General features: G+C 38.1%; 1 protein-coding gene across 6 annotated transcripts in view; it reads right to left on the bottom strand.

The window, feature by feature from the left end:
* Positions 1-25,673, bottom strand: part of Hsp110 (heat shock protein 70Cb) — a 209,396-nt gene that overhangs the window by 95,510 nt on the left and 88,213 nt on the right. For all 6 annotated transcript variants that reach the window (XM_067788664.1, XM_067788658.1, XM_067788659.1 and 3 more), the window contains exons 3-4: positions 18,373-18,673; positions 17,575-18,228 (exon numbers count right to left, since the gene is read on the bottom strand). In XM_067788664.1, the coding sequence (XP_067644765.1) occupies positions 17,575-18,228; positions 18,373-18,673 (955 nt within the window). The remainder of the gene's footprint in view (positions 1-17,574; positions 18,229-18,372; positions 18,674-25,673) is intronic.

The raw sequence follows: 25,673 nt of genomic DNA on the forward strand, positions 1-25,673 counted from the left end.
AGCCGCGGCCAAACTTCCAACAAAAACAACATTAAGCCCATGGCCTCCAAATACTGAACCATGGCAACGCATACACATCGACTACGCAAGTCCCGTCGATGGACATTATTTTTTAGTAGTGGTGGACTCCTATTCCAAATGGCCAGAAATAGTGATGACCAAGTCAATCTCTACTCACCAGACCATCAATATTTTAAATGAAATGTTTTCAAGACACGGCTTTCTAAGTACGCTGGTATCAGACAATGGAACCCAATTCAAGAGTGCAGAGTTTCAAAACTTCATCCGTGAACGCGGTATCCAACACCTTTGTTCCAGTCCATATTACCCTATGTTAAATGGTCAGGCGGAACGATTTGTTGACACACTCAAGAGAGCATTAAAAGAACTTAGTGAGGAGGGTACAACCGGCCAAAACCTACAAACATTCTAATGAGTTATCGCTCCACCCCGAACCAAAATTGTATGGATTTCAAATCACCTGCCGAGCTGTTATACAATCGAAAACTCGGTACGCATTTGGATTCACTGCTCCCACCAAGCGAGGCACCAAATGAGAAACAAAGCTCGAATATGAAATACCAGTACAACAGAAAACACGGGGCCAGTCCGAAACAGTTCCATCCCGAGGACAAGGTTTACGCTGCGATACGTACATCTAACAACAAATATATGAGTGGAAACCAGGCCCGATAATAGAACGTATTGGTAGCGTCATGTACAACGTCTTAATGGACTCTGGAAAGTTGAAAATAATTCACGCAAATCAATTGCGCCATCGTAGATCACAGACCAAACAGGTACCAGAACGCGCAGATCATATTCTAGACCATTTAGAAAAATACTCAGAAACTCAAAACGTAGACAATGATGAGATGTCCTCGAATGAAAACTAAGGTCAAGCTAATCATGAAATTGCGCACAATGATTATGATTCAGGTCAAACCAATCACAATTGCGAAGACCAAGGGACTCCATCCCTACGTCGGTCAGATCGTTCTCGACGCCCGCAACTTAGGTTTTCACCGAGCTCATTAAACTAAACAGCGAAGGTGTTGGGACGAGACATTATGGCAATCTGGCAACACATGATCAAAGTTTGACATATTGCTAACATATCGACATACGGCTGTCACTTTGAGTTATCCAAGAGCTGCACACGTGAATTTTGAAGTATAACATTTTACTATTAACTATCTTTCGTATTTTGCTTAAATTTTATTATAATTATAAATATATGAAATATTCGTACGTCTGTACCACCAGACGTAACACTAAAATTTTGATGTTGCTTTTCCCAGGGCGTGAACCCAGGGCATACGGTGTGGTAGGCGGAGCACGCTACCATCACACCACGGTGGCCGCGAGGGGACCCCATCAACATTAACACGAACACAGTAATTGTCAGTACATACATTGGCAGCCGCAGGAGGTAGTTTTACAAAATTATCATTGATATCGTTTACATCGACATCGAGGGGACTGAGAGAGGGGCTTTGGATTTGCCAATCCCAATCCCCTTTATCGCACCCGAAGTTTCCTTCTAATTTAAAGCGGAGCTGAACTTACTTTTATAGAAATCTTCTTTAGCCGATCTTAAGGCTTCGTTGTCAATGAGCCGGGTCGGTTTGAAGTGCATATGCATTTCAACAGTTCGGTATATTTTCCACCGGGAGTAAGCCAGGTTACGAAAGTGAATTAAATGTCTTACTTCCGTCGTCGAACCATGGATTGTTCTTGTTTTTCGCCACCTTAAGTTTAGATTAATCGTGGTCATCAAAGACCTTATTTATGCCATCTTGAAGGAACTTTGTCTGATCATCAACCGATGGCAGTGTGCGAATCAGTCTCCGATCGACGGACGCCACTGCTTCACCAAGTTCACTAGGGGGACCCATGAAAGCATATAAACTTATAAGGTGTAAAATTATATCCATTTACACACGCTGTTATATGAACGCACCTAGTCATACTCTGGCGGCCACCGTGGTGTGATGGTAGCGTGCTCCGCCTATCACACCGTATGCCCTGGGTTCAACTCCCGGGCAAAGCAACATCAAAATTTTAGAAATAAGATTTTTCAATTAGAAGAAAATTTTTCTAAGCGGGGTCGCCCCTCGGCAGTGTTTGGCAAGCGCTCCGATTCTATTTCTGCCATGAAAAGCTCTCAGTGAAAACTCATCTGCCTTGCAGATGCCGTTCGGAGTCTGCATAAAACATGTAGGTCCCGTCCGGCCAATTTGTAGGGAAAAATCAAGAGGAGCACGACGCAAATTGGAAGAGAAGCTCGGCCTTAGATCTCTTCGGAGGTTATCGCGCCTTACATTTATTTATTTTTTTAGTAATACTCTTGATAAACTTGATTGTTTATCAGCTGTATTATTGCCAAACAAAATTTTTTTTATTGTTATACAAATTAAAAAATGCCAAGATTAAGTGAAAAATCAAAACTACAACGCCTTTACTTGCTGATGTTGGAGATTTCTGATGAAAATACCTGCTGTAATGTCTGCAAGGTTGCATTCCTTTGAGTTTACCGCGTTTACACAATGAAATACGCGCACAATTTATACAAATTGTGTAAATGATTTTTCATACAAAATTTGACAGCTCGTTTACGCACTAGATAAATTTATACGTTTACACACTTTAAATGCCTTATATACGGTTACATGAGCCCCCTACTATAATTTATACCCTTAAAGTCACGGTAGATAAACGAGCACGGTTTGCACGACACGTCGTTTGAAAATTATAAGTTATGAGTAGGAGGTTGTGTTTAGAAAAATTGGGTGCATACAGCTGGTCGTAAAGAAGAAATTTCTGGGAGTCATTTATAAAGAAAACGTCTGGCAGCGAGCTGGTGTTTGTAGAGTGTGTTGGCAAGGAATCCTTGGCTGGGAAAAGTCCCAGAGATTCCATACTTTGTTTTAAACTAGGCTCTACGAGCAGGTTGCTGTTGAAATTACCAGCTAGGATAATATTTTCGTAGTTTAAAAGTAAAGGTTGCAGAAAATTAGTAAATCCATCAAAGTGTACTTGGTGATTAGGTCTGTATGCACAGCCGACAAGGAGCTTATCACCATTCGCTGAAAAAACATCAACAAACACAAATTCCACATAATTACCGGTACAAGAACTACAACATAATTTGCAGGACAGACAACATTTAACATATATGTATAACAACACCACCATCATGACCACTTCTATCGGTACCGAAACGCAACTAGAGCATCGTTATTTCCTGCAGAAAACTACGTCTCGGAAATGCATATGATGTCTATTATCGGAGAAGTCGGAAAGGTATTTTAATACATCAAGTTTGTTATCAGGCGTTGCGCGTTGAGGTGGATGATATTCATACCCTTGACACGTCTTCTAACTATGCGTAGCAACGTACGTAAGCAATCTCTGGAAATCAAGGACTTATTAAAGCTTCGCACTGCTTGTGGTTAACGACAATTTACTTGTATTACTTATGAAGAAGAAGAAAGAATAGAAGCAGAAAGTAGGAGAATAAAATTATATTCTACATACGATGACCGATTTACTAACTTGAGGATCTCGAACTTTCTTCTCGAAATTAGGTACTCCCCTTGGGCTCCAACCCTCAAGCCTCTTGAACGACTCCATGCTGTAAATCGTTTCGGAACTGTTGGTGGCTTTTCGCTTTATGTGGACTATGTTAGTGAAGGCTGAGGTTACTTTCTTTCTTTTCTTAAGGTGGATCGCAGCCTTAAAGTTCTCGTAATTCCGCTTCGTCAGCGATACATTTATATAAATCGGAGCATTGTAATTTATACTCTAGTCGTTTAAATTTCGCAATTGTTTTCAAAAAAGTACTTCTGGCAGTAGGAGACTGGACCCTTATGATGACGGCTGGGTCTTTGACACTGTCCAGTAATTTTGAAAGATACTACTTCTTCAGACGGAATACCATGAGCACGAACACCGCAAGCTGCTACTTGGTTTTCAATTTGGCTTTCTCGATTGGATAACATTGTGACGAATATTAGCAACACTAAGGGATACTATCATCTCTAAGCCGATACTAAGCAATAATTTGTTTGTACATACACAAATCAATCATTATGTATACACATATGTACATACAAGCAGCGGAGGTATACTCACAAAAGTATGCAATCATCAGCGAACTAGTAAATTCTAGAAGGAGAAACGCCTAGAAATATGCGAACGAGGAAACCGAAGAGTATAAAAGCAGCACAAGTTGAGGTATGAGCAATCAGTTTCATTTAAGCACGCTATTGGTTGTGGTGTTATTGTGAAGTACTTTCAAGTAGTCTAATAAAGACCATTTTTGCATTATTGAATATTGGAGTTATTTATTCAACAGTTTAGCGATTCGAACGTTAGCAGAAGATTTGGAATAAGCGGAATTTCACTAAATTCGTTACAATGGGTGTCAGAAGAGGAATTGTTGAATAAATTCCGAAGATTTTGAATACAACTTGGACATAGCAAAGTTAAGTGAATTAAGGATCCAGCAACTGAAAAAGGAGTTGGACAACCGTGGATTAAATACAACCGGCAATAAGATCGAACTTCAAGCACGGCTACGGGAGGCAATGGAGTTGGAAGGAACTAATGTGGATGAGTATGTCTTTCATCCTGATGGGGACGAGACAACAACAAAAATTTAAGAGAAAAATGGAACATCGCAGACAGTTACGAGCACGGACTTGAACATGATTTTGGCTGCAATGTCTGCTCAAACATCGACATTGTCATCTCAACTGGCAGAACAGAAGACATATATGGAATCGCAGGAGACACGCATAACGTCCAAGATTGAAGCACAAGAAACGCGTATTTCAGAAATGTCGACACAGATAATAGCCAAGATTGAAGCACAGGAAACACAAATTTCATCTCAGCTGGAGGAACAAAAGACATATATGGCAACTCAACTGAAAGAACAAGAGACACGCATAATAGTACAACTAGAAGCACAAGAGGCGCGTATATCATCAAAACTCGAAGCGCGCATGGTGCAAAATTCGAGGCAGAGCTGGATGCTTTGAGAGGTTGTATACAGGAATTGTAACTTAATCGCCCGGCTGCTTCAGCGAGTAATACGAAGGTAAAAAACTCCATCTTTTGACAGTTCTGTTCCTTTCCAGGTCTTTAAGCTACAGTTTGAGAAGACCGCAGCAGTGAACAACTGGAATGCGGAAGGTAAAGTTGCTGTACTGCTCGTGGCATCGAAAGCGCCTGCATCGGAAATCTTACAGACGATTCCAGAGTACGAACGGAACAGTTATGAAGCATTGATGGCCGCTGTAGAACGAAGGTATGGAAGCGAACACAGGAAACAGATATATCAAATAGAATTGCAAAACCGTTACCAAAAAGCTAATAAGACTTTGCAAGAGTTTGCTTCGGATGTTGAAAGGTTGGCTCATTTGGCAAATGCGGACGCACCCGTGGAGTACACCGAGAGTGAAAATCCAGAGTTTTATAAATGGCATACGGGAGGTCGAAACAAAGCGAGCTACATACGCAAACCCAATGCCAACATTTGCAGAAACGGTATCACATGCATTGACTCAGGAAACTGCCTCACTATTGAGTAAACCAGCATACAAGGCTCATCGTGTGGAAGTAGAAAGACCAGAGTGGGTAGACGCAATTTTGAAAGCTTTAAAGGGAACGCAACAGAAGAATAATGATGCAATCAAATGCTTTAAGTGTGGCAAGCCAGGGCACATTGCATGTCATTGCAGCACCGGTCCTGGTAGTTCCAACTTGGCTGGTCGTAAACGCAAAGCTGGAGGAGATACGCAAGAGCGAGTCAGATGTAAAGATCGAGAACTTGCCACAGCTATTGAATGTCCTGTGATATCTGTCTCGCAAATTGGATGAAACTCCAGCAGTCTTACCGTCAGAGGAAATATGGATGGCAAAGAACGTGTACTAACTGTAGATACGGGCGTATCTCATTCCTTGATCCGATCTGATTTGGTCAACAGGAGAGTAAATCCATTACCTGGACCAAGGTTGCGTTCGGTCACTGGCGAGTATAACCAAGTCCAGGGAGAAGTGATCTGTGAAGTATTAATTGGGAAGGTCATGGTTCTACACAAATTCGTTGTGGCGGAGATTGTTGATGAAGTCATATTGGGAGTGAACTTCTTAGTTGACCATGACATCAGGATCGATATGCAGAGAAGGATTATGCGTTATAAGAACCAGGATGTACCACTCAACTTCAGTTTTGAGAAAGGGTTCAGCAGTAAGCGAGTGCTGGTGGAGGCGATTGGACAAAGACCACCAAAGTCAAAGGCAGTAGATCGGCCAAAGGTTGATGGATCGAATGGGCTAAATAAAGCGAAAACAAAAGTACCTGCGAGTGAAACACTGGCATTGACAAACCCAAATGGACGCACGAAAACGAAGGAAAGAATTTCCCAGAAAGAATGCGAGGGTAGTTTCAAGCCAGGGCGCACTACTGTTGTGAAACGTGGGAACGATACTGATTATGCGAAGCCAATCCGTCCAGCGCAAGCTCTACGAAATAGTTCATTGGCCAAACAACAGAGTGTGAGGGAACGAATCAGGATAATGAGTACTAGGATGAAACACAGGTGCGACAAGAGCAATAATTCGGAAGGTTTCCGGGAGGGAGATTTGGTACTGCTATACAACCCTCACCGGCGGAAAACTGTTCCATCCAAATTTTGGTGCAGTTGTGAAGATCAGTGATACCATCTACCACATACAAACCATTGGGAAACCCCGAAATAGAAGGGTGGTTCATTTGGAGATGCTAGCGGCGTTTAGATCAGGAAATTTGTCTGATCGGGACTATCAGACTTAGGTGGAGGGCAGTGTGACGAACACTAGCAACACTAAGGGATAATATCATCTCTAAGCCGATACTAAGCAGTAATTTGTTTTACATACACAAATCAATCATGTATACACATATGTACATACAAGCAGCGGAGGTATACTCACAAAAGTATGCAATCATCAGCGAACTAGTAAGTTCTAGGAGAAACGCCTAGAAATATGAGAACGAGGAAACCGAAGAGTATAAAAGCAGCACAAGCTGAGGCATGAGCAATCAGTTTCATTTAAGCACGCTATTGGTTGTGAAGTGTTATTGTGAAGTACTTTCAAGTAGTCTAATAAAGACCATTTTTTGCATTATTGAATATTGGAGTTATTTATTCAACAGTTTAGCGATTCGAACGTTAGCAGAAGAATTTGGAATAAGCGGAATTTCACTAAATTCGTTACAATATTATCTTTAGGGCAGACACTCCATCCTCAAGTGCTGTCTCCAGACGCGATACTTCTTTCTCAAGGTGCCCAAGCGCTCAAAAACGTTATCCAGGTGAGATACTTTCTCATTCAATTCATTTAGGTCTTGCTTTAAGCCCTCACATTTTTCTTCTAAGCATTCAAATTTGTCTTCAATCTTCCTACATATCCAGGATTTTTTTTCAGAGTCCAGGATTTGTTTTGTTATCCACTCATTATTTTTTGGATTCGCTGATCTCGTTACGGATTGAGCTCGGGGAGGGCTCGCTAATGCGAGGAGCTTTGATAATTCCGGCAGCTGGAGTACCCATCCCTAATGATAAAAAATAAATACACGCTCACCTGAACGGAATATGAATTTGTGGTTTTGTGCTTCCTTCTAAAATAAATAAATAAAAACAGGAATCAGTGTTACAAATAGCTTTGTTATACATATTGCTCATTTGTGCCTGGCGTGGTGCCATTTAAAAAACAAATTAGTATTGATTTTGTGCATGGCGTGGTGCCATTTAAAAACCATAAAAAATTAACATTCCGAGAAATAACGGAACTTAAATATTGAATAACGGAGCTCTGTGAATAACGGAGGAACATGTGAAATGAAACGACGATCTAGAAAGACCATTTTGATTTTATACCTGGCGCTATGGTCAAAGCACCCTGCCATTAATCCCAAATCGAAAAAAAAAAAAAAAATGTGAAGGCTAATATAGCGTCACCAGAAACTGAACAAATATAAATTAAGCAATCAACATAAGAAACATTCCTTTAACACACCAAGGTTGCCAGACTATCCTGACTTGCACCCCTTTTGCGGCCAAACTATAATTCTAAGAACAATTATATATGTATCAAAAGGTCTTCTCAAGGTGCAGTGGAGGTCATTAATAAAACGACAAAAACGCAAGGAAGTTAAATATAGCGCCAAAATGTCAATTTAAAAACTACACCATTACAAATGCCAAACTCTTATTTAAACTATGAGCCTCTGCTGACACACATACCACGAACACGAGGTATGTTTGAAGGGCTTTTAAAGCATTTGTTGTGTTGAGAAAAACAGCAGGCCTCATTCACATGAACTGAGTATTTACTTAAATTTTATCTCGCTAGCGAATTAATGAAAAGTGTGTACCAAGTTGTTTTGTAGGAAGTATAGCGGGGGAATCAGCCAGGACTTGTGCAGTCCTATAAAAAAATTTATTAACATTATGGATATAAAAAAAATTATCAAAGAGAATTTTGCTTCGTCGTTATCAAAAAAAAAAAAATTATGTTTATTGATCAAAAGTGTTAGTACAACATGATTATAGATCGTTTATAGTACAACAGTGCAGGAAAATATTAAAAAGAGTATAAATTGAACAATTACAATTATTTACGTATATAACGGTAAGGTTAGGTTAGGTTGAACTGGCCTTACCGTGAGGACCTTACATAAACTGAATGAGTCCATAGTATTAACAGAAGTTTGCTTTACAACCAAACTGAAAAAACCTATCAAAAACACAAGAAATTCATTAAAAAATAACTCCGTTCTCTTGGCAACTACTAAGAGCTTTCTAGGACCTATGCCACTAGCTTCTTCTAGATCTGACAGCTGTATCACTCCTAATAGCACAAAACGTGCTCCTCCAACCCACATTTCCTACATCTGCTATTTAAAGGCTGTGATATCGGAAGGCAGAGTCCAGTCAGAATACCCTCAATGAGTCTAAATAAATAACGGTAACATGTAACGACATAAGCTAATATAAATCTGCCCTGAATACGACAACAATCTACAGAGGAATGTAGTCTAATAATGTTTAGTACAGACACTTAGGTCAGTATTACAGAGACCAGTTTAAATTAAGCTATGGAATGCATTAGCAAAGATAATATATATTATTACAGATTTAAGTAGTTTTTTAGTTGTAGTTGAAAAGCATATTTTGAGTCAATATCCAAACATTTCAGAAACAACTGATTTCTGATATGGATCTGCTATAATAGGCGCTTTTGAATTATAAACAGTTCTACTCAGCCCAACGAAAAAGATTTACAAGCGGCGGAGCTTTTTACAGGAAGTATTTAAGCATAGTCTTTCTAGAAGCAACGCGCAGTCAATTTTGAATTCTGCGGTTGTGTAAAGATAATAAAGATAATAGTTGGCAACGAGACATAAAATGGAATCGGTTCAGATAATCGTAATGAAATAAGCGCGAAGCGCATACAGATTTTTTGAACCCGCTCCAGGCGATTGATGTGAACTGGGTGGTAAGGCCGCCAAATGAAAGCCGCATACTCAAGTTTGGACCGCACAAAGGACGAACATAAAACTTTGAGTATGCAGGGGTGACAGAAGTTTGCCGAATGGCGTCTAACATATACAAGCATTGGAAGCGCATTACACGCCAACCTAATAAAACCGCATTGCGTTTTTTTAGCGCACGCAAACAACCGGCGTTTTTTGCCCTAACCGAAATAAGTATGCGTTGCGATAATGTAAAACATGTATGCAAACGTCAAATCTAAATGTCAGGCAGAACAAAAATTGGAAATCGAGTTAGGTTTTCACGCAGCAAATTCAATTTCGGTTGCTCTCATACAAGTTGTATGTGCATGAAACATTTTTGACAGAAAATGACTTGAGTGCGTTTATATTAGATTGGCATGTTAGAAATTGTGAAGCTGACGTGAGTGTGAAAATTAAACTTTGAGTCGAAGTATACACCCAAGTTTTTAACTTCAAGAGTCGTGCGAGAAAAGTGTCTGCAATATGATAGAAGATATGAAGTGGCCTCAGCAGTTTACCATACGTCACAGTGTGACACTTCCTTATATTAAGGAAGAGACGGTTCTTGACGCACCAGCTATAAAACTTATTAATCTCAGATTGAAGAACAACATCATTATAACAACTGATCTCCGAATGGATTTTGAGATCATCAGCATAAAGCAGAAATTTTGCAGATTAAAAGTAAGAACTAATGTCATTAATGAACAACATAAATACCTAAGGGTAGGCACTCCAGAGGTGGTCCAAAATGGTTTCGAGTAAGAGTATTTACTACATTACTTCTGTTGTGAGAGTAAGATTTAATCCACTGTAGAAACATAGAGTGGAACTCATAGCAAGCTAACTTCGCATATAAAAATTTTATCGAATGCGTTTAAGAAGTCTAAGTATATTGTATCAACCTGAAAACCTCGTCTAAATGCCGTGTCACAATCCTCAGAAAAGATAGCGAGGCTCGTTATTGTGGATCTAGCCGGGACAATAGCTTTTAATACAAAAATAAAGCTTGTCTTCGACTACACATTTAAAAAAGCTTCGAAGTTGTAGACAGTTTAGAAATAGGTCTGTAATTAGAAATGTAACTATTGTTGCCAGACTTAAATATGGGAGTGATGGATGCTTGCTTCCAGTCATCAATAAAAATACCCGATGCCAATGTTTCATTGAATATAATCATTAACGGTCGAACTAGGGTTAACAAACCTGCGTTTCGGTATTTGTTGGAATTTCTCACATCGCACACACGGCATCGCAAAAAACAATTTGCGATATCGCCGCTTGTGAAACTAAGTGCAGTTTTAAGATTTTTTGCTGAAGGTGGGTATCAAACAGGAATCGGAAAAGATGTGGACGTTTCTTTAGCGCAACCCACATTCAGCAAAGTTCTGGACAAAGTCGTTGAGACCTTTGAAAGTGAGCTGTGCGAAAGATGGATAAGTGTGCCAATGAGCAGCGACGAAAGAAGAATTTCACGTGCATTTTACGTGAAGCATGTCCGTATCATCGTACCCGCGGAAAACAAGCATCTCTACTACAATAGGAAGGGCTACTACAGCTTAAATGTAATGTTGGTAAGCTATTTATAATAGTTCAAGTGAAATATATTTGACTATGACATTGTATTTTCTTAGATGTGTGACGATGAGCTGAAAATTCGGTACGTTGATGCTTCCCATCCCGGTGCCTCGCATAACTCCTTTATTTGGATTGCAACGTGAAGCCAATTTTTGGTTACTGGGTAATAATAAAATATTCAAAATGTAAATATTTGTATTGATATAAGACTTTTTAAACTAGGTGATGCCGGGTATCCTTTAGCACCATGGCTTATGACACCACATCGGAGTCCCGACGAAGGCTCTATACAGACGAAATTTAATGAAGCCCATTCGAAGTGTCGCAACATTATTGAACGAACCAATGGGGTGCTGAAAAATCGATGGAGGTGTCTCCTTGGTGCAAGGGAATTACATTACACTCCAAAAAAAAGCAGCAAAAATTGTAAACGTGTGCTGCGCGCTGCACAACATATACATACATTTCAAGGCATACACAGATATGACAGAAGTACAATCCACAGAAGAGCAGGCAACTCAAAACAGAAATCAAGATTTAATACCCTTGACTTCGCCTCAGTATTTGAACGCAGCGCAAAACATACGAAACAACATTGGAAGCTCGCTATAAATTTTAAGGAATGAAAACACATACTTTGAGTTTAACATTTTATTTTGTTTTAAATTCATTTTTTCTGCCTTTAAATTCAGGTATCACAATTTAGTACATTTTACTTAATTCCTACTAAAGAGTTTCAGTCTCATTTTCTTACAAAAAATAGAAATAACACAATCTTAAATTAAGTAATATTACAGTCTACAAAATAAAGATAGTTCATGTAAGCATGTATAATACTGATATTAATACTACTATGAAATAAAATAAAAAATAGTTCATATTAAAAAAATTTACTAGTCTTATATTTTAGTAAATATTAAAAAGGACTATTAAAAAAATCACAAATTCAGGTAGCTTGCTATATACAAGTGTCATGCGACTAGGTATTTTTCTATTATTTTTCTAGCCGGCGGAGCATACGATTTTCCATTGCTAAATTATGCCTTTTCAATTCATCTATTTCCTCTCTTTTTAATTTTTCCATTTCGTTATAATGCTTTTTATTAATTGCATATATTTTGTCAATCGCCCTATATATTTTTTTAATATTTTCTTTTTGATCAGTAAAATCTGACACTGCACCTTTTATGGTATCACAGAGATCGCGTTGAATTGACAATTATTCTTCAAGAATGTCAGAGGAAGATCTCTTAGATGGCACTCTTTTTGCGGAAGTGGGCCTTTCAATCAAAGCATTTGGGGGCTCTCAGACATACAAACACTAATAACTGGGTCCTCATGCAATACCTCACAATCAATCCCTACCACAGTCTCACTCAATACCTCAAATTCGTTAGCTAACTCACACTCACTCACTTGGACAATGTCGTCCACAACACTACTTTCCCTAACTGTAGTTCCATCTTCAATTCGAATGTTGCCATAAATTTGCTGCAATAGCTTCCTAGATGGCAGTCCAAATTTATTTCCCACTCCCTCCACGGATTCCTTCATACCGTTCAACTCAAATATTGCCCTTTCTGTTGTGGAAAACTTGTATTCGTTATTTGGGCCACCGCCAGTGCCTCTGGAACTCTTATGGTTGCTCGCTGCTTTTTGACGCACGTATGTTTTTGATCAGCCCACACCTAGAACACATAAGTTTTAGTCAGCTCGTATGTATACAACTTTTTCATGAAAATAAGTTCCTTTTTCCATTCTGCAATGAATTTTGCTGGTGGTCCGGCTGAGTTCAGCTATTCCTCAGCTTTACGCCAAAATCTATGTAAGGCTTCTTTGCCTTCTTTAAAACAACCTTGCGCAATTGCCGGATGACTGCATCAAATCGATTTAGCAGTTCTATCTGTTGTTTATTTGTACTTTTAGACCTGAAATCAAGAGTAATATAAGAGAATATTATTTTATTTATTACATATCTAATAAAATAAGTAATTTTCAATTCAAAAAATACAATTTACTTACATTTTTATGAAGCGTTCCTTTCAGCTTATCAAGTGAACAATTTCTTTTAAAATGACTCACTCACATTCATAATACCTACTTTTCTCCCATAACCGGTTTCCGCTTTTTCGAACATTGTTCAGAATAGGAGGAAAGGGAGAAGTGAAAAAACTCGCACGGAATTTTTATTTAGAATACGAGGACTGGGAGAAGGGAAAAACTCGCACGGAATTTTCGTTTAGAATTGGGCTGTATAATTTCCATTTTAAACGGTTTTATTTAGCTTGACTTGACAGGCCGTTGTGATATAAGCGAGGATAAGCGTTTTTTTACGCGCACACGTAAACGTATACGTGTGTAAAAAAATAAACATGGCTATTATTTAAAAACACTCTTTAATATATTGAGATCTTAATTTTTATCCAAAAGTCATGGCTATTTGAATTTATGTTCTTTGACGAAATTGTGTGACCACCCTGTACAAGACCTCAAAACTACGCCAAAACGCCATTTTTCGGGTGCTTTTTAAGCACTTGACTCCCCATGGAGGTGTTCACGACTACAAGTAAAACAAGTAAGGAAGGCTAAGTTCGGGTGTAACCGAACATTACATACACAGCTGCCAAATTACAGCTTGCAAAACTTTTAAAATACCTTTTTTTAAAAGTAGGCGGCGCCACGCCCATTGTCAACCCACCTACCAAGTTTCATCGCTTTATCCGTCTTTGGTAATGATTTATCGCACTTTTTCGGTTTTTCGAAATTTTCGATATCGAAAAAGTGGGCGTGGTTATAGTCCGATTTCGTTCATTTTAGGTAGAGATCCGAGATGCGTGCCCAGGAACTTGCAGACCAAATTTCATTAAGATACCTCAAAATTTACTCAAGTTATCGTGTTTACGGACAGACGGACGGACATGGCTAAATTAATTTCTTTTTTCGCCCAGATCATTTTGATATATAGAAGTCTATATCTATCTCGATTGGTTTATGCCATTACGGGGTACCGTTTTGCGAACAAAATTAATATACTCTAGTGAGCTCTGCTCAGCTGAGTATAAAAATTCACTGAAAAACAACGAGCATGACTTCTAATATATCTACTTATGACGCAAAAATAACTACCGTTATTTAACACAGCAAGGATTGGATGGATTATGCGGTACATATTTTCTGAATGCGCAATTATTTGAGCTTGATTTAACGGAATGCACGAGTTACTCGAGTTAAAAAAGTAAGCGGGTAGAAATTGTCAAAGATTTTTTAATGCTATGCGTCCTTATAAGGTGATAATTAACGCAACTGATATCATACCTTTTATTTTGCAAGAAGTGTTGTAATTACATTTTTTTGATGCAGTGTATGTTCTTTTGTGTTTTCGCGAAGTGTCTGTTGGCTTGAGACTTAAAGCCCCGTCACATAAGCAGTTTTTCATATAGATGCATTTTACTCAATCGTATGCATTGATTAGATTGCTTGGATTTTTATGGGGAACGGTAGATTGAGCGACACTGGCGCCATCTGACATGAAAAAGTAGCCAACTTAAAAACTTTTGTTGCTAGCAAAGCATAAGAAGAATTTGACATTTGCTTTGGCTAAGGGTGCTGGTGCACTTTGCAAGTGAAATTATTTTTCCCACTCGTTGGTAACTTTCTTACATTTTTCACAGTTAAAAACTGCAATTTAACAGTTGAATAAGATACAAAATATGTTAGAAAGTATATTTCTTGATAGTGAGAATGTTTATAACAGTGATTCGCAAAATTTTGTATGTGAATGTGCAAGGCTAAATAAACTTCAATTGCCAAGTCTTAAATTCCTTCATATTTATAATCGCAACATCTTGGTTGATGTTGCGATGTTACTGGAATGCATAAGCTTGTGTAAAATGCATCTACATATATGAAAAATTTCTCTGTGCCGCGGCCCTTAAGCCAGCGGATACTCACTTTTCTCGGAACCGGACGCATCTATTTTCACATTTCGTTAACATGGGAAAAATTATTTTTTGTAACAACGATCATAACTTGCACACCACGACAGGATTTTGAGATAAATGAGGTTACTTACTTACTTAATTGGTGCTTAACCGTTTAAACGGTTTAAAGGATAGTATTCCTCAAAACCTTCGGGGAATATCTTTATCATCAAAGCAACAACAACTTTCGCGATATAATGTGGACGTATGCAAGTTATAACGACGCTTCTCACCTAATTTGCGTTGTACTCCTATTTAATTTTTGTCGACTCCGAACAGCAGTTGCAGAAATACACTCGAGAAATATAGAAATACACTCGGAGAAATACGGAAATACACTCGGTGTTTGCTAAATCACTGCCGAGGGGCGAACCCATTTAGCAAAACTTTTTTTCTAATTGAAAAAAACTTTTTTCCAAATTTTTCCCAGGATCTCCGGAGTGGTGGGCGCTATATATCTTTACTGTCAGCAAAAACTAGATGTGTAGACCGGTGACTGATGCTACCTTTAGCTTCGGACTCCCTGCCTATAGTTGGCCTGTGCGTCGAACTTGAGGGTAGGTGACAAACAATCGATCTTCTTACATCCGAATCATCTCAGGTTAACATGTCAAATTCAGAACCACAGTATCCCATAAATTTTATAGACCTGATGCCTTTTTGGTCCTACTGTTGTGTCGATTAATTTTTTTCATTCAAAATGTAATATAAAAAAATTGCTTTCGTTAATACTGCAGAAGAGTTCTAAAATACGTCCAACAATATCGGGAGATAGGATCCGAACACTTATCTGAAACATTTTTTGGACGAAATAACTTGGCCGGGTATTAACAGTCGACCCCTGTCCTAGAGTATTACCAGTAAAATTGATGCGTTCAAAGGAAATTGATAAGCTGCAAACATTTCAAAATAGAATAAAGCATTCTTCATTTCAGGATTTTTATCATAAAATTGCATTAAATTCAAGTTACATACACTGCTTTCTGTATTCTACCATTATTGAAAAAGTATGAATTTAAGTTCTTTTTAAAAGAGGGCCCTTCTTTTATGCCCTCTTTCTCGTGTACTTCTAAAATACAACCTGGAGCTAAGGGCGGTCGATATGACAATGTCAAATTTTCCTCCACCTTCTATCATTACATTATGATTACGAACTTGTCAAAAATGAAATGTCACGCAACGCGTCACAAAGCCATGACCTCTATCATCCACTCATATTAATGTGAATATTAAGACTACAACATTTTCGAAGAAACGTGTTGTCACGGATAAATAAATTTTAACGGGTGAAATGTTGTATTTTACTTCTAATTCTGACATAGACTCTTTGCCGGATGCCCGGTAACAAGCACCATTAAAGTACTAGCCCGACCATCTCGGGAACGATTTGGTATGACCACATGAATCCTAAGCCATACCGACCTCCCACCCCCTAGATCCATGAGGAACTTGGGGTCTCCAGGGCCTCGGCTATTAAAGAAACAAGATTCGCCAGGGATAGGTGAGGTTGACAATTGGGTTGGAGAAGCTATATATTGCGCTGAAAGAATTTAGTATTTTAGTCGCCTCTTACGACAGGCATACCTGCCGCGGGTACATTCTAAGCCCTTTAACCCGCTGGGATGTTTTTCTTTTTTGTTTTTAGCTTCTTTTTAGCTCTTTGACAGCGTTTTGACAGGAAGAAGTTATCAAACTGATCTTATCCACAATGCTCTCCATAGTTGAAAAGGACATTGTGAAGGTTTACAAGTATGATATGTGTGAGAAGGAAACAATTCCTTTCTCTTTCTAACACACTGCCGTTTGACACTTCGGTCAGTGTCAAACTAGCGTGGAACCCAGTGGAACCTGCGTGGAACATGAGTTTGACACTGAACGAAGTGTTAAAATTAGCGGGGTTGCTGTCGTCGAAAGCGAGCAGTGAAGCAAAAAAAAGGACCGGAATATCAGATATGGGTTGCTGTGATGGTAAATTTTTTTTGAACGAATTTAGTATGAAAATGTAAAGTGCACCCATATGGGTCCTACATAAAATTATACAAAGGTCTTCAGTTGGGGTATCTGAGGACACGTAGTTATTCCAGCATTAAGAATACAAACACGGGTGCTAAGTTTTTCTACCCTTTCAAAAGTTCTCCGCGAAAAACAGTTTAAAACCGTGGTCGACTGCAATAACCCGTCCAAAAATGTGGAAAGAGATATGGAAAGGCCCGTTTTGTCTTGGTATCAATAATCCAGAGGCGAAAAAGTCATCCAATTATTGGAAGCGAGGCAAAAATGCGTAAGGGATACTGCAAATGTATGACATTCGGGTAAAAAAAAGGACCGTATGAAACTAATTATAAAAGAAAAGGGAGAGCACTTGTAAAACTTTTTGGTGATGAATTTTTTATGATGGTAACTGTATGTGCATGTGAGTATAAATCTACATTATTTTTTTCTTACCTGCTCAATAAGCTGTTTTATCGCCGGAATACGGGTAGTTCCACCCACAACTTCTACGGAGTGTATGTCATCCAGCGACAGTTTGGAATCCTGCAACAACTTAATGAATGTCATCTCTACTCGTTTAAACAAATGCGCACACAACTCTTCCATTTGAGTGCGTTGCAGTGATGAAGAAACATCAACGTCATCCATAAAACATTCTATATTTATTGGCAGTTTAGTACTATTTGCTGACATCTGTTTTTTCAACTTTTCTATTTCCGTTAGCAAACGCAAATAAGCACGAGGATTAGTTTTAGCGTTAAGCTTGTAGCGGTCATAAAATTCTTTAGCGAAATATTCCCCTAACACACTGTCAAAGTCGCGACCTCCAATCTGATCCCAAGCACTTGCAATCATCTTCAATTTACCCTTGGTAAAAGAACACACGCTGACTTGTAAAGACGAATGGCCACAATCAACGAAAACTACGTTACGCGGTTTATTCTCATCTGGTAAGTCCTGCTTGTAAAAACCATATGATAGTGCCGTTGCGGTAGTTTCATTCATAAGGCGCAAAACATTCAGTCCAGCAATTTGAGCAGCGTCCAACAATGATTTACGTTCAGAGTTCGTAAAATATGCTGGACACGCGATCACACAGTCGTTCACCTATAATAAATAAAACCATATAATTCGATAGAAATATTTTATATAGTCACGACCGGGACCATCCCATATTGATATATGACCAAGGCTTTTCTTTGCAGCTGTACCCCGCCGCTGCAAAGCCAACAACAACAATATAAAACAAACCTGGGCTTGCAGAGCTGAAGTCGATGTTTCCTTAAGTTTGGTGAATAGCATAGCAGTCAATTGTTCAGGGGAAAAATATTGCTCCTGATCCAAGTAGTTTACTTTGAAGCCTATGCCACCGTCTGGGCGTTGCTCTACCTTCGTTGGAATGCTAACAAGTTCACGTTGTACGTGTGGATCATTGAATTTGCGTCCCAGTAAACGTTTGAAACCACTTACTGTATTTTTCATATTTGTGACCTGTTGGTTCTTGGCAGCCACGCCAATGATACGTTTTCTCCCGTCGAAGGCGACAAAGGAACTAGAAAAAATGTATGAATATTAATTTATGGTTTAGACTAATGTATAAAACGATATAAAATGTTCCTAGATCAACCTAAGTAAATGCGTTATACCAATATCACTCAGAATCTTTATGAAATATATGTATAAGATATTTTCGTATTTGATTTTTATGTTCAAATGTCAAAAATATTCAATTGAAAGTATGTTTTAATCCCCCCAGGCAGGTATGCCTGTCGTAAGAGGCGACTAAAATACCAAATAAATTCAAGGGGTTGTGTAGCACAACCCTTTCAAGGGGTTGCCAGCGAAATATTGTCAACCTCACCTACCTGTGGCGAATCCTATTTCTTTAGCAGGCGAGGGCTCTGGCGATCCCAATTTCCTCATAGATCTAAGGAGTGCGAGGGCGGGATGGCCTTGAAGGTTTCATGTGGTCATACTAAAGCACCTTAGTGGTGCTTGTTACCGGAACGTACCGGATCTGCATCCGGCATAGGACCATCAACATCGTTAACAAAAGGGCTTCCAAGAATGTCCTTATCGATACAACAACAGGGGCAATCCTGCTTAGAAAAACTTTTTTCTAATTGAAAAAACGTTATCTAAACCTTTTATTATGCTTTGCCCAGGGCTTGAACCCAGGACTTTCTGATCTCTTTCATATTGAATATTGTAGGTGCAATTATGCTCAGTATGAGCCAATAACACGAATGCTAACTGACTTTAACTCACTATAATAATATTCATGTGGGCATATTTTCCAAGTTTCATATTTTTAAGTCCTTGCTTGTTTAAAGTTTTTTTATAATTGTAAGTCAAGTTTTATTGTACTGTATAAGATATTGTTATCTAATCTGTAAAGTCTGCAATACTATAGACTAAATATATAAGTATAAATAAATAAAATATAACAACATCAACCGTAACCTCTTAGAAAACAAAACCCGTTTCAACCGTACATTGAACATTGTCGGTAATATCGAAAGTTTAGTTTCAATTTCATCGTTTCATGTCAACAATACTATCAACGACAAAGGAGTTTAATGAGCAGAATTTATTACTCACATACACACGCATATAACTAGAATACAAAACGTGAATATGAGATAAAAGGCTGTGAAAATAATAAGTTTAAAGAAAAATTATTTTTATACTGTAAATCATCAAATTTGTAATGAACGTTTCCTTTTTAATTTAAACTAAACTCCACCTGGACCCCCCCCCCCCCCCTTTTGAGGGTAAAAAAAAGTACTGAAATTTTGAGCACAAACTTTTTTATTTTGGGAACAAATTAGCACATAATACCTGGCCTACCAAATTTCGAATCCATCGTAGGGGGGGTCCAGCTTGACGGACCTTAAATTATCCGAATTAGAACTCCTTTCTGACTCTTTTTTGACTCCGAATTTTTGCTGGGTAGAAGACAAAACGTGAACTTCGGATACAGACAGGAGAAATAAACATCTTGTATCAATTGTCAAAAAACCAAAATTTCAAGACATACTAAATCTCCTATTCAAAAAATTCAAATACCATCAGGTCGTTCCGAACATATTCATATGGATATTGTTGGACCTCTTCCAGTTTCAAATGAAAATTGTTATATTTTAACAATTATTGACAGATTTTCACGTTGGCCTGAAGCTTATCCTCTTAAAGATATTTCAACAAATACTATAGTAAGAACTTTTATTCAAAATTATATACCACGATTTGGTATACCATTAAATATTACAGTAGATCAAGGTTCACAATTCACATCAAAATTTTTTACAGAATTCACTAAACTTTTAGGTTCTCATAAAATTCATACATCTCATTATCATCCCCAAGCAAATGGTGTGATAGAGAGATTTCATCGAACTTTAAAAGTAGCAATTATAGCATCAAACGACTCGGTTCACTCTCTGGTCTGACATTTTACCATTCATTCTACTTGGTTTACGAACTTTATTAAAGAATATTTAAAATGTTCATCTGCCGAACTTGTTTATGGCCAAATAGAATACCTGGTGAATTAGTTATTTCAAATAGTAATAAAGAACACGATTTTTCTAATGACGCTCTTCAAAAAATAAGAGAATATTTTTCGTTTGTTCGTTCTAAAGTTTTTCATCGTAACAAAGAAAACTTTTTCGTTCCTAAAAATTTGAAAATTGTATGTTTTTGTTAAAGTTCTTCGTAAATCTAATTTAGAATCACCTTATGAAGGACCTTTTAAAGTTATTTCTAAGAAACATAAAACATTTACAATTGAATACAAAAATACTATCAAAAATGTTTCGATTAATTTACTTAAACCAGCAAATATACTTATTAACACTAATTTAAATACAAATGCAAATACATTAAACAACAAAAAAGAGCATATTTAATATTAATTAATCATTTGTTTGTTTTAAATTTTCTTAAAGGGGGAGACAATATAGTGTTTATTATTTGTTGTTAAATTATTAACTTTGTATTTTATACTTTGAGTTTTAAATATTTTGCTATCGAATTAGTTTTTGTAAATGAAAATTTTGGTGATATCAAAATGAAAATTTTTGATTAATAAATTTTTATACTTCAAACCAAAATAAAAGATTTTTAAAATATCAACCTAAATGTTGATATAGCGAGAAAAAGTAATTCCGACATTAATTCGCTTTTGTAAAGAGAACTAATGTCAATGACGTTGATTCCAAGGACGTTGATTCCCAAGGCCGTCGGTTCTATGTACCGGAGCGACTCGGGATTTTTCCCGACCAAGGACTGCCATTTTAGTGTAACCCCATTTAATTTGTTGCGTCCCTCCCACAAATTGTCATCCTCCCAGCAGCTCCTTGCAGCGGGACTGCTCCATATTCTCTTGCTCCGGGAAGGTATCGAACCCAATCCGGGTCCGTCTCCTGACCCCGGTCCTGAGAAATGGTTTTGCTGCATCTGCCGGAAAAGAATATTTTTAGGACGGACATACTCTTGTCAGTGTGCCTCGTGTAAGGGATGGTTGCATCGGACAGGTTGTTCTGGGCTAGACCCCAAAACCAGACGTCCACGTAACTTGTAAGCAGCTGTTCGCGAAATCTAGACTTTAGGAGAAATATGTGAACGAGGCAACAGAGTATAAAAGCAGCACAAGCTGAGGAATAATCAATCAGTTTGATTTAAACACACTATTAGTGCAGTACGCGATAATTATTTTTGTGAAGTACTACTGCCACAGTAGAGTTGTAAATAAAGACCATTTTGCCATACTGAATCTTGGAGTTATTTTTTCGACAGTTCAGCGATTCGAACATTAACAGCAGGTCCATAATAAACAGAATTTACCAAAAATTCGTTATAATTGGTGTCAGAAGAGGGATTATTGAATAAATTCCAGAGGACAACAAGGACATGGTCACGTTGAGTGAATTGAAGATTCAACAACTAAACACACGGGCTTCCAGGATTGAATACTACTGGCAATAAATCCGAGCTACAATCACGACTAATGGAAGCTATGGGATTGGAAGGAATCGCCGTTGATGAACTCACTTTTATGCATTCTACGGTCGACAAAGATAGACGGAGGGCCAACAGACACACACATAAACATTAATTCAGCGCGTCTTCAATTACCATCACCGCCAAGGAAGTTGAGGATACCATCGGTCACGCTAAACCATCCAAAGCAGTGGGACCAGACGGCATAGCCATGCCGATGCTTAAAAACCTAGGGAAAGAGAGATTTAAATATTTAGCTCATGTCTTCAACCTGTCTCTCTCTACCTTTGTCATTCTCGAAAAATGGAAAATGGCCATGGTGGTCCCGCCACTAAAGCCTGGGAAACCAGCTAACATAGGAGAGTCATATCGCCCGATATCTCTCCTATCGCCAGTAGCCAAGACACTTGAAGCCATTCTGCTCTCCTACTTCAAAGCAAATTTGCAGCTAACCTGTCATCAGCATGGCTTTAGAAAACTCCATAGCACCACCACCGCGCTAAATTCCATTAGCACTGAGATAAATTGCGGTTTAAATCAAAACCCACACCATAGAACAGTACTCGTTGCGCTAGACCTATCAAAAGCTTTCGATACGGTCAACCATGGCACATTACTGCAAGACCTGGAAGGGTCTACCCTTCCCCCATGTCTTAAAAGGTGGACCGCAAATTATCTGGGTGGTTGGCAGGCATCGGTGCCTTATCCACGTGAAAGAAGAAGAGATCATCGAAGAACTGAAAAGCCAGGGAGTTACAAAAGTATATAAGTAAGTTATGAATGGTTTTTTAGAATGCAAACAAACAGATTTAATTACTCCGACTTTAGTAAAGCATTTCACTCTGTTAATCACGAGCTCTTAGTTCACAAACTTAATCTTCTGGGCTTTCCAGCGCCTTTATTAAGTTGGATTTCAAGTTATCTTGAAAATAGGACTCAGCGAGTTTTCTTCAACAACAATCTTTCAAAGTCGTTTGATGTAACTTCTGGCGTGCCCCAGTGTAGCCATTTGGGTCCATTACTCTTTACCCTGTTCATTAACGACTTACCAAAGGTTATCTTATATTCTAGAGTTTTTATGTACGCAGATGATATAAAACTTTGTTACACATATCTGCCTTCAAACTTGTCCTGTTTTAATCAGCTTCAAACCGCTTTTGACTCATTTCAAAGCTGGTGTACTGCAAATTTACTTTTTTTGAATTGCACTAAATGTAAGCAAATGACTTTTCGCCGTGTTCAGCCGGTCCTGTCATCTTATATACTTAACGGCAACCCTTTGGAGCGGATATCTGTTGTAACTGATCTAGGTGTTTTTTTTGATCCGACATTAAGTTTTATCACACATATTTCAACCACTATAAACAAAGCAACTGGTGTATTAGGTTTTATCAAACGTTGGGCTAAAGAATTTGATGACCCTTATTTCACAAAGATCCTTTATACCTCTCTGGTACGTCCTATTCTCGAATACTGTTCATGTGTTTGGTCTCCAATCTATCAAATCCATATTGATCGGATTGAGCCGGTCCAGAAACGGTTTTTAATTTTTGCATTACGAGTTCTCAACTGGGAATCAAGTACTCATCTTCCACCATACAGGAATAGACTTCTTCTAATTAATTTGCCATCTCTAGAGAATCGTAGAGTATTACTTGGCGTTATGTTCATTCACAAGCTCATCATTGGCGTGATTGACTCCCCTGACCTAATCAGTCAACAAAATTTTGCGGTTCCTGCTAGGGCCTCCAGACATTTTGTGCCTTTTCATTTACCTCTATGCCGGCAAAATTTTGCTAGAAACAGTCCCCTGCGTCATTGGTGCTTGCGTTAAAATGATTTGTATAACTGCATTGGCTTTGAATGTTCGTTTGCCGCTTTACATACTGCTATACTTTTAGGTTTAGCCTTATATTTTAATTTTATTTTTTTTCTTATGCAATGTGATGTAAAATTTTTATAACATACTAATTTTCTATGTACCTCTTTTAAACTTTTTAATTTTAAGAATGGCTCTGTATTTACATATATATATCTGTCTATTACAATAATTAGTCGACCGCTTTGTGTTTGCGTCGACTTTAAATAAATTAAATAAATAAAAACAACCACGCAAGATGGAAAAACAACACATACGGGCAAAATGGTTCTCTCATTCGATTGGTATCACCTCCCAAAAACACTTGACGTAGCATGGTACAAAGTTAAGGTCAAACCGTACTTTCCCAACCCAATGCGCTGTCGCAACTGCCAACGCCTAGGACACACAAAAAATCGCTGTTCGAACGCAACTAACTGCGAAGGATGCAACCTACCCCCGCATCAGCCAAACAACTGCACCCGAAACCAGTGTGCCAACTGCGCAGACGGAAATGAAAGACGTTCTGCAAATTAAAACCATCTACAAATGTACATTAGGAGAAGCATTCAAAAAATACAACCAAAAAAACCCATCCAATGACACATCCAAACCCTCATACGCTAACACTGCTAAAGAATCTGACAATCCACCCAATAACAACCAAAACATACCAAAATCAACCAACCCGACTACAACCACTAATACCACCGAACACCTAAAACGACCAGCCTCACCATCAACAATCAACTAGGAAAAGATCCCCAAAAAACGTCTGCAACAACATCGTCAAATCCATTTCCAACACTAAAACCACTGTAAAAAACTAATATGAAAACAACACCACAAATCCCAACACATCACCATTAACCTACATCACACAACATATTTCAAGTAACAATTATTTCATCCCATCTGAAATCAACTCGATGCAAATAGATGCAGATGAGAGCTTATCTCCGTAAACACCGCGATACGAACAAATAAGCTCACTAATTGAAACTCAAAAAACATGCTAAGCAAGTTCAATATTTTACAATGGAACATGGAAGGGTTCTTTAACAACAACAACAACATCTCGGAGTTCAAACCAATCGTTTGTCGAGAGCAGACGTGCGTTAGAGCGAATTACAAGTGTATCACAGTGTTTATAAAAAAAAAAAAAAAAAAACAATATTTCTGGGCTAAATGAAATATATTATACCTAAAACAAAACTCTACAAACTAATATATAATGAGTGAAAAGGATAATAGTAAAAATCCCTTTGCAATTCTGGATAAACAATTAAACGAAATTATAAATAATAAAAAATATGAAATACCCGCAGTGCAAAATGCTGCTGGGCAAGTGAACTCGAGAAAAAGTGAAGTTCAAGGTGACACCGAACTAAACACAATAAAAAGCAACATATGCGAACTAGCAAATGAGAACACGAAAGCACAAATAATGGAAAGAAACGTAAACAACAACACGGCGATCAATCTGACAGCATGGAAAGTGTAAGCGGAGTAGAGAACAGCCAATCAATGGCAGTGTTGCTGCAATCACTCTCTACCCAAATAAACGAACTAAAATCTGTAATAGCACGGCTTAGTACAGAAAAAGCAGCTCTTCAAGAAGAGAATGACCGCTTAAAAAGCAATAATAAAAACACAAATATGCAACAAAATAACCAAAAAAACAATAGCA

The sequence above is a fragment of the Eurosta solidaginis genome, chromosome 5, assembly GCF_040869045.1.
Source record: "Eurosta solidaginis isolate ZX-2024a chromosome 5, ASM4086904v1, whole genome shotgun sequence".
Lineage (NCBI taxonomy): Eukaryota > Metazoa > Arthropoda > Insecta > Diptera > Tephritidae > Eurosta > Eurosta solidaginis.